At 29.7% G+C, this 10,228-nt stretch overlaps 2 protein-coding genes across 2 annotated transcripts; both read right to left on the bottom strand.

Moving 5' to 3' along the window:
- Nucleotides 1–2,354: 2,354 nt before the first annotated feature.
- Nucleotides 2,355–3,249, bottom strand: RpL32 (Ribosomal protein L32). Its single transcript, XM_065511219.1, has 3 exons — nucleotides 3,173–3,249; nucleotides 2,777–2,876; nucleotides 2,355–2,686 (listed from the first exon to the last, which is right to left on the bottom strand). The coding sequence occupies exons 2-3, from the start codon at nucleotides 2,867–2,869 to the stop codon at nucleotides 2,375–2,377; spliced, it is 405 nt and encodes a 134-aa protein (XP_065367291.1). The 5' UTR covers nucleotides 2,870–2,876; nucleotides 3,173–3,249; the 3' UTR covers nucleotides 2,355–2,374.
- A 1,711-nt stretch (nucleotides 3,250–4,960) lies between these two features.
- Nucleotides 4,961–9,426, bottom strand: LOC135949011 (mitochondrial nicotinamide adenine dinucleotide transporter SLC25A51). Its single transcript, XM_065498469.1, has 4 exons — nucleotides 9,194–9,426; nucleotides 8,322–9,112; nucleotides 6,243–6,372; nucleotides 4,961–6,172 (listed from the first exon to the last, which is right to left on the bottom strand). The coding sequence occupies exons 2-4, from the start codon at nucleotides 8,840–8,842 to the stop codon at nucleotides 5,882–5,884; spliced, it is 942 nt and encodes a 313-aa protein (XP_065354541.1). The 5' UTR covers nucleotides 8,843–9,112; nucleotides 9,194–9,426; the 3' UTR covers nucleotides 4,961–5,881.
- Between the last annotated feature and the right edge of the window lie 802 nt (nucleotides 9,427–10,228).

Raw genomic sequence — 10,228 nt, forward strand, 5'->3', positions numbered from 1 at the left:
ATTGGATTTGAACATTGTTGATGGACAATCGTTTTCAATGAAAAATTAAAAAATATTTGTTAAGTCTTATTTTAGCGAAATAACAATAGTATTCTACCCCGGATTTCACTTCAATAAAATTTTCTTTTATAAAGTCCAACGCAGTAGGTCCCGATAGGATTCCTTTGAAAATTATGAGAATACATCACAACAAATTTAAAAACTTCAAAGTATCCTCGGGATTGGAAGATTTCACGTATATTATAATGTATTTTCAGGTTATTTTTGGGTCTATTTTGGATGGCAACCGAACTAAAGTTGCGTTGTCAGCAACTGGCAGCTGTATTATTTTGTTGCCCTTAGGCAACGCAACTTAAGTTCGATTTCCATACATAATCGAGCCATTAGTTTATCTCACACTCTACTGTACATTTGAAAGTTAATTTTTAATAAGAACATGTAGGTTATGGAACTCTCTTCCCATTGAGTTGAGGAATTTCACTTTTACTATTTCAGACATAAAACGAAAATATTTGGAGAATTTTAGGCTTTGTTTTTTTACTTCTTTTGAGCTTCAACTCTGTGTCCACTTCTTGTAACTGTGTAAATGAATTATTTCGTCACCATAAATGCAAACGGACCTAACTGCACAAAACTTCGAAATACATTTTTTAATTGATTATTGTTCGTTTTATCGCACTACATGTTAAAGCTAAATTTTAGACTCATACAATCAAAAATAATGACTTTATTAAATAAATTCAAACGGGCGTAACTACAAGTTACACCTTCTTAAAAGGTGTAACTACACTTTCGTATGAAAACATATAAAGATGGCCGCACATGGAATGATTTCTTCGCCTGATTTGTGATTGATAATTTTTAATTACTTATGATTTTGTGCGCGCACAGCCCCATTAACAAGTCGAACACGAACAAAACCCGTGTGTGGGCAGCTTAAGACAAACACATGTAGGTTAACACTGTTATAAACAATGGCGCTCTGAATTTGTTGTCATTTACAAAATTCTTATAAGTTCAAAATTTTAGAACCTATACGTTTTTTTGTCTCTCTTGTAAAATAAATAAAAGTGTACCTGGAGGTAAATTAAGCATTTTTATTTTTTGCCATTAATAAGTAAAAAAATTAGAAATATGGGAAGCAGCTTCTCGACACAATCCGTAGCTATTGGAGACAATTTTTTTAAATATCTTTAACAACAAATTTTTTTTAAATATCTCTATCGATTTAAGTTACTGAGTTTTGGCCGATGAAAAACGATTATGAGCCACTGTGCGTAGGTAAATAATCTTCAGCATGTCCGAAGACTTTCTATAATATTGAAGATGTTGATTCGAAGTTTTCGGTAATAATTGTAATATAGGTAAGCATTTTTAAATGGTATGAAAACATTTAAGGTCGAATAATTATTTTACGAGATATTTGTGATTTTAGCTGGTTAAGTTTAATTTTCTCCATTTTTTAATAACAAAAAAAGATAATTTAGTTGTTAATAGTTCTCTTAATTACAAACATAAAAACTTTAGAATTGTTTGCCTTTAAAGACTTTATTGAATATTAGTAAATATGAGGAGCCACAGAACCAAATGTACTTTTTTTGCTCATTTAAAATTTTTGGGAAGTTTTATTTATTTAGCACCCTTAAAAACTGAATGAACCTGAAAATAGTAACAAGTTTCTTAATTATCAATAGATACATCTAACTGTCATAAGTAACCAGAATAAATGTTAAGGATGTTGATATAAAAACATTTTTATATCGGAAAAAGAACCCTTTGTTAAAAAATAAAGTAAAAAAGTACGTTTTGTTAAAAACAAAATTAAAACGTACGTTTTTTTAACGATATTTTGAATGTTTTTAATCCTGATCTAATATGTAAACAAATTACACATTTAATTAAATCCGAATCTATCCGATTTATCCCAGGGTAGAATGACCAATACATATAATGTGAATATTAATAGCAAAATAATTATGAAAATAGTCCCTGTAATATCTTGATTTGTTCAAATTTCTACAAATTTAAAATGTGCTGATGATCGTGATTTGTTCCTTGGATTTAGTTAAACATTTATTCAATGTAGAAACATCGACTTCTCAGTGATCACCAACAATGTGAACATACTTTAAGATACACTTCATCCGATAATTTTATGTTGAATGTAAAAACGTTGGTTTAAAATTCACTATGTATTGATTATTTCTTGCTGTATAGGTATTTCGATATTTTTTTTCTTCTTAAAACTTGGCAAACGAATCTTGTCCGTATATAATGAAATAAACACACACACACGATTTTTTAAAATCTAATTTTCTTATATTCAGATCTTTAATGAATAAGCAGTGTAAAAATTAGGATAAACTTAAAATGTTTATTCATTCTCTTGTGAGCGAACACGACCATTGGGATTTGTCAAACGGATAGACAATTGCTTGGCGCGCTCAACGATTTCCTTGCGTTTCTTGGAGGAGACACCGTGAGCGATTTCACCACAGTAAACACGGTTTTGCATCATCAAAACTTCGAGTTCCTTAACATTGTTGACAACGAACTTCTTGAAGCCGGTGGGGAGCATGTGACGGGTACGCTTGTTGGAACCGTAACCGATGTTGGGCATCAAGTATTGACCCTTGAAGCGACGACGTACTCTGTTGTCAATACCTTTTGGTTTACGCCATTTGTGCTAGAATTAAAAAAAAACACAAAAGTAAATTAGACAATTGATCTCGATTTAAATTTAGCAAAATTTATAAACACAACTTTGTTTACTTACCGACAACTTAGCATAACGATCCGACTGATGACGGATGAAGTGCTTGGTGCGCTTCTTTATGATTTTGGGTCTATATGCTGGACGAATGGTCATATTTGAGCTGTAAATTTAATATAATAACACTTTATTAGACAATCTTCTCACATATAAAATAATTAATGTGTTGTATTGATTTCAAACCAAAATTTCGATCACTGTTTCAAGTGCACAGAAAACAAACTATTCAAGCATCAACAAACTTTTCTAGGCTTTATTTCATTTAATCCAAATTGATGGTTTCTTAAATCACACTTTGGTAACATTATTAAAATGCTTAATTTGTAGTATTTGTACACTTAATTCAGTTTAATCAAAAGATGTTAGAAATTTTTACAGATTTTGTGAATAAATACACACCACTTTTTCTAAAAGAGCACGTCAAAAAGAAAGAAACCCGAAGTTGGCCGTACTTCAGCTGTCCTAAGCTGTCACAGCAAATGTCATTTTGCATTGCTACCAACAGTGAAATGTAATAAGCTCCGGTTCATATATTAGATAAACATTAGTTTATGTCTGAACTAAGTGTAAAGAAATGTTATAACATAATACACTGTCTATTAAAATTTTTAAACATTTGTGATTTCGAATTTAATTTATTTTTTATTTAATAATTCATATTTGTGTTGGCGAATATGACTGATATGATATTTATAACGAAAATAATGGTTTTTGATTATGTTGGATTTTCGAATTGGCCAATTTAATAATAAATCAAATCTAACTTTAACACTATTTGCTGTTCAGGTTCAAGTTTAAACTTTGTAGTACTGCCATACACAAAGTCTGAAATATTTTGCGTGTGGAGACGGGGAACATGAGAAATAACATCGGCAGAATAAAGCAACTTTATTTCCAACTTCATGTTTATATTCAGGTAATTTATTTACGTAATTTAAATTTGTTTAAATTCGTCTTTTTTAACAGAATTAAATCTGATGTGTTTTGCAAATTAAAAGCAATATTTTAAAAGAAACAAATTTGACAGCTTATATTGAATCATTATTGCTTAGTGCGTAGAACCGTCTGTCGTCAGAACTCAAATTTGTTCATGTTCTCCGGTGTGTGGAAAACGTGTCGATGTTTATGTTCATAGTTTATTTTGTAATGTTTTTAAATTTTTGAGTGAACACACACACAATACACAGTTGTTCACACACAATAATGCAGTTGTTCACACAATACAAATTTATGTGCGGACAAGAAATTGTTTGCTTCGTGAATATGATGTCATGTCAAAAAATTTTAAAAATAATAATTCAAATTTGTTGTCAAAACAAAAAAAAAATATTAGGTATAGTTTCCATATATTAGTGTTATTACATACATAGTTATGACCATAGAGAATAGACATAGAGCGGAAACTCTCCTGTCAAAGGTCTAACTCAGTTGTCAGAAACCTAAGTGCTGAGAATGTATTAGTAAAAAAAACTATCAGCCCAATTATGAATAAAACATTCCGCTGGAGTTTGTTCCCCGGGAGTTTTTTTCCCATTGAATTTGAAAAATGAGAAAAGGGAAAAAACTCCCGGAGAATTTTTATTCATAATTGGGCTGTATGTGAAAACAAAATCACTCGAAAAAAAAAACTCAAAATAATCACACATACGATTGTTGTTTCAGTTTTCACTTAGTTTTTTCTACTAATACATTTTCACCACTTAGGTTACTGACAACTGAGTTAGGTCTTTGACAGGAGAGTTTCCGCTCTATGTTTCTGTTAAACACCTTTTAACCAAAACCAGAGCTTCGAATTAATTAATTCAATTTTAATTTAATTCATTAAATCTTAATTCGGAAGTAAAATATGTGAGCCATTCATTCCATAAATCCATTCCCAAAATGTAATTAGTTTGCTTCATTCAAATGGAATTCATACATTGTTGAATTAATTCATAACAAATCTAATAAAATTCATTTTTTTAATATTTTATAAAATGAATTGAAAAAATTTACTTAAACATATTTGTAAACCTATGTATATGTATAAGGAAATAAATATGTATACATTAGGGTGGGCCGATTTGTAAGGACAAAAATTTGTCGATATTGTGCCATCGATTTTTCGATAGCTTTTGGCAAGTTAATCTTTTGACTTTTTCTCAACTTTTATTTTTAAGGTTTTTTTAGTAGGTAATAAAAAAAATGTTTTAAGAGTTATATTTTGATCAATCCAATTTATTTAAAAATAACAATCAACTAAACCTATAGATAAAGTTTAGAACTTAATAAAATCACACAAAGTACACATATTCACAAAATCGTTAATTGTTAATATTTTTCATCTTGTTACACATAATAAATAGTACATATGAATAAATGCTTTCCTTCATAATTTAACTATTGTTTTATACATATATAAAATTATTTTATTCTTTTTTTGTTTTGCAGAAATTGCTATTTAAGTTGTAGGTAGAATAACAATATTAATTAACTATGTTATGTTTGTATGAATAGATTTTCTAAGAATTTTGTATTTATATAATGATATTTTATACATTTTACTTTAATACATACAATAAACAATTGTATTTACACACAATTTATTGTATTAGCGTCCAAAATTTGCAAAAATTAAAATGAAACACATTCCTTATATAATTTGAAAATGACGCATATCATCATATGGGCATTAATTAATTATTTACAAAATATATTCGTATCCTAGAAGAATAAGGCAACAACTTATTAAAGCAAATACTTAAGCGAGAGGAAAATCAAATGGATGACCACCATATTTAGTACTTATGTATGTTAGTTTGTACTCTTTTACACAAACCAGTCAAATTGTAGTCAGTCATTTGGTCTTATTGGTCATAAAATTGTTTATAAATAAATTATATAAAATTAAATTAAAATAGGTAATAGTAACTATAAATATAAGGACAACAAAAAATAGCAACACATACTATTTCTGGCCTTACTTTTTTGTAATTCTGTATTTTTTTGTTGTTTGTTAACTAATACATTAAATTAGTGATTAGCTTCGAGAGTTATAATTTACCTTTGGCTGAATGTTATGAGGTGGTAATAGTGTTATTGTTATTTTTAAAAACAAATTGCAATAATTTAATATGTACTCATGAGATGCTTTAAATTTTCATAGGCGGTATTCATAACGCCCCAACTTACAAACGAACGGGCCGTATTAAAACCACAGCCTCGATAAAAATATGCAATACTGCTGCCTCTGTCACGGTATATTTTTAAACATGTTTTCCACATACTTTCTGATGGATGTCCCATATCACTTTGCATGGCCACTTTTATAACATTAAGCGGATAAAATAGAGTGCTTGTACTGGCTCCAATAACAGCTCCAGCTATGAATTCTTGTGCCGCCTTTCCGGAAACAGACGACTGAAAAAAATGTATTTACAGAATAGATTAATATTTTTTTTTTTAGTTTTATTCAAAATATACTGTTTACCCTTTGTGGTAAATGTAAACTAGCTTCTTCACGCAATATAAAGAACATGGCATTTGATGGGCCATTTCGCCAAAGCACGGGTACTATTCCACGATACAGTTCTTTGAATCCATGATTTGTTAGCACATATCTGAAGTATAAAATAAGATTATTATATAAATAATTTAATTTCAACATATAGAAATTGTGAAATGAAAATATTAAGGCTATTATTGATTATTATATGGAAGCGATTAAATAAAAAAGTATTTACGGGAACATATTTCTAATGGAAGATGAAAGTTGATAGTCTTTAAATTATAAAATACTTTCCGCAATAACATTCTTTATGGAAAATAGTTACTATCAAACTAGGAGCTATATGGGGAGAATTTTTAAGAATCCTCATTATTTAGAGATTATTTTAACATCATTAAAATATTTTCGAATATAATATTGCATTTTCATAAGGTTTATGCATGATCTAGAGATTATTTTAAGTTTTAAACAATTTTCGGACATAAATGAATAAAATAAATAATGCAAATTTTCGAAATTGATTTCTAATTTTCGAACATAATATTGCATTGCATGAATGCTAAATTTCGGCTTTATTTCGGTATTCTCTTAACTTCGTCTACTTACTTGTATTTAATAAGCAAACATTCTCTTTACTTCACTACTTGTGCTGTGAGTTAGAGTACAAACAAATACTATATTCGACAGCGAGTTTCACACATGAAGAAAAAAACTTACTCGCTGCAGATGTCTAATTTTGACCTACACTAGCATACATTTCATGGCGATTTCATAAATACCATAAAAGGTCCACTTCCGAAAATTCTTTAAAATGTTGGTATTCAATACAAATAAGTTTCAAATAGAATGAAATCACGCGACCTAATTTCATGGCGATCTTCTGTAATAAAAATAATGAAATTTTAAAAGAAAACGTTTTTTGCTCGTCGTGTTCGATATTTTACGCGAATTTTATCAAGAAAAATATTTTTCGGATCAAATATAGAAAATCCGGAACTGTGTCTAATAGTGAATGGTAAATCGATTACGATTATGGTCGAAAATCGATTTTCAGGATCTAAAAACCATTATTTCGTGATCGATTATATACTCCGATTTTTATGCTGAAATCGATTTTTGATAACGATTAATCGAAATAGAAATAAAATTCCGGAATTTTTAATATTGTCTACGTTTTTTGCTTTCATTAAAATTTGCAATATATTAATCTTCAGCTGACATCGGAAAATATTCATGGAGGACCTCATTTGTTAATGCGAAATTTGTTCAACCTTAAGAAATTTTTATAAAAAGCTCTACGAAATTTTTTCCATAAAATTGTCAAATGTTTGCCGTTACGGTTTATAAAATGAGCACCTCAACATAAAGGAGTTATAATACTATTCCAAAATATGATTTTAATCCGTAATTATAGCGTATATGGGTCATTTCCTATACTTCCCAAAAATGCAAGTCGATTATTGGGTTCGATTTATCGACTGTAAAAATCCAAATGAAAATGGTTGATCGAAAAGTCGAAAATCGATTATTAGCTTTTCATACCATTCACTAGTGTCTAAATGTGTTAATAATTTGGGATGCTTTATGTCCCATTTTGTAGCTATGTCCAAAAGCTTTCAACGATATAAACAATGTTTCGATCTGATAACAAATATCAAATATATGATAAAATCAGCGTTTTAACTTCAGAGGACCATATGTATATATATTAATTCCCATAGTTCTTAGGAGCATAGGGCCTTAACAAATTATCTCCATTTTATTTTGTCTAAAGCTATGTTTTAAATTTATTGCCTGCTTCTAGTGCCTCTACATCTACCAAGTATTAACTGGTCTACCTCTTCTGCGACTACCCTGAGGATTTCAATTTAGAGCGGAGTGTGCGGCATTGGATATTGGATCCTGGTGCATTGAACGACCATAAAGCCGCATTGGTGATGGTGTTCGAAGATTGTTATTTTGCAAAATGACCTTCCTACTCTATATTTATTTTTTCCATGGCGTCATTAACATGAGAACATGGTGATATTTATTTAAAAATCAAAAATAAATTATACTCACCCAAACGCTCGTTGTGTATTCGCAAAATACTTGTGATATTTTGAGTCCGCCAATAGTGTTTGAACTCGTTCGAATGGAAGTAACAACGTTTCTACGGTACCCGCTGCCATTCCAGCTATTAGTTTCGCTTTGTACGCATTCATATGAAAATCGTCAAGCAGATAACGGCGCGTACCATCGAAAACCCCAAACATTATAGACAATGAGATAGTTTTTTGTGCGAGGGGAGGAAACATACCGCGGTATAAATACAACAATCCTTCATGCCGAAGCTGACCGAAGGCGGATGAAATGCGAACACCGTGCAGCATTTGGCGAAATATCATTTTATAAATGGGATACGTAATGCCAATGTTAACGAATGCGGCACCGCATCCGCAAGCAAATTCTTTCCAATAGAACGCCCCAAAAAAACGTTCTACGAAGACCGTTGTGTTGTTCATAGGAATGTTGCCAAGTTCATGTTGGTGCTGATGTTGTGCGCTTGATGTTTGTTGTATTTTACTTTGTTCAGTAATCATTTTGTGCTTAATGGCAATATATTATCAGGATATGCTTATAATCGAAAGCCTACAACCGCATCGGTCATTGGTTTAATTTTTAAAGATTCTCTTAGCCTTGTTTTGTTAACTTTTTGGCATTTTTCAGGTTTTTATTTTAAAAATTGGCAACAATCAGTTTTGCAATAATTTTTTGTTTAGTCGTGTTTTTTTAAATCTTTGGTCACAATGTCCAATTGGAAAACTGCTTCTAATCAATGCAAATTTGTAAACAAAAACTGACAGCTGGCGCTAATAATTGTAAAAAACAATATACAAGTTATTAATTATATAATTTATATTCACAACAAATCCGTGCACATTATTATTTACCAGAATATTCAGCTGACCGACTATCACAAATATTTTATCTCAATTTTTTAAGATTTATTACGAACGTGCGATCTTTTTCAGTATAATCGTTTGGTTTTTTACTATTATTTTCATATGAAACAACAAAATATATTTATTGTTTTTCTTTTTTTATACTTTTGTGCCCGTGTAGAAAATGTTAGCAATTTTTACAAAATAAAATGTTATGGGAAAATTATTAGAGAATAATTCTGCAAATAATTTGCAATCGATTCAATGTTGCCGTATTCTTAAAACTTCAAAAACATATGACCTTCGTTACAGTGTTGCCACTCTGGGGCAATCGCAAGAAAATTGGTAGTTTCTACACAGAAAAAAAAGTTTTAAAATATTGTTTCTGCTTGATAACAGTCATGAACCACAATTTTTGTTTTTGCTAGTTTTAAAAATGTTCATTGCAGGTTCATTGGATCTGCAGAAACTCATATTTTGATTTAAAAAGTGTATTGCATGACTTGTCGTCCAAATTAAATTGCGGTGCAGTCACAGGTATGATTTTAAGCTTATAAAGTTCTTGATGCTAAATAAAATAAATATTCAAATTATTGTTTAATTTTTTTTATTATATTTACCAAAATTTATTATATATATTAATTATTTGTGCAGATATTTATAAAGAAAACAATAATATTGATTGAAGACAAGTAAATAAATCTTTACTGTAGAAATACTTACATATTGGAAATTATTTCGGTGGGAAAAATTTGATAAATGTCTTCCACTAGTTTTGAAAATTTCGATGGAGACAGCGTAATGCCGCAGAATAAGGAAGCTTAAATGATTATGTTGATTAACTCATTTCTATTTTCCATTTGAATTATGATAAAATTATGATCAACTTTTTAGAAGTAGTCAATTATAGATAATAGCAGCAGAAATGTACATTATAGAAAAAGAATTGTTCGATGACGATTGTTTAATTTAGATTTTTTTGATAAAACTGTAACTATGTACTTGTTAGGATCTATTTTAAACCCTTGGGTGGGGTTATTTGTA

This window comes from Calliphora vicina, chromosome 1 (assembly GCF_958450345.1).
Source record: "Calliphora vicina chromosome 1, idCalVici1.1, whole genome shotgun sequence".
Lineage (NCBI taxonomy): Eukaryota > Metazoa > Arthropoda > Insecta > Diptera > Calliphoridae > Calliphora > Calliphora vicina.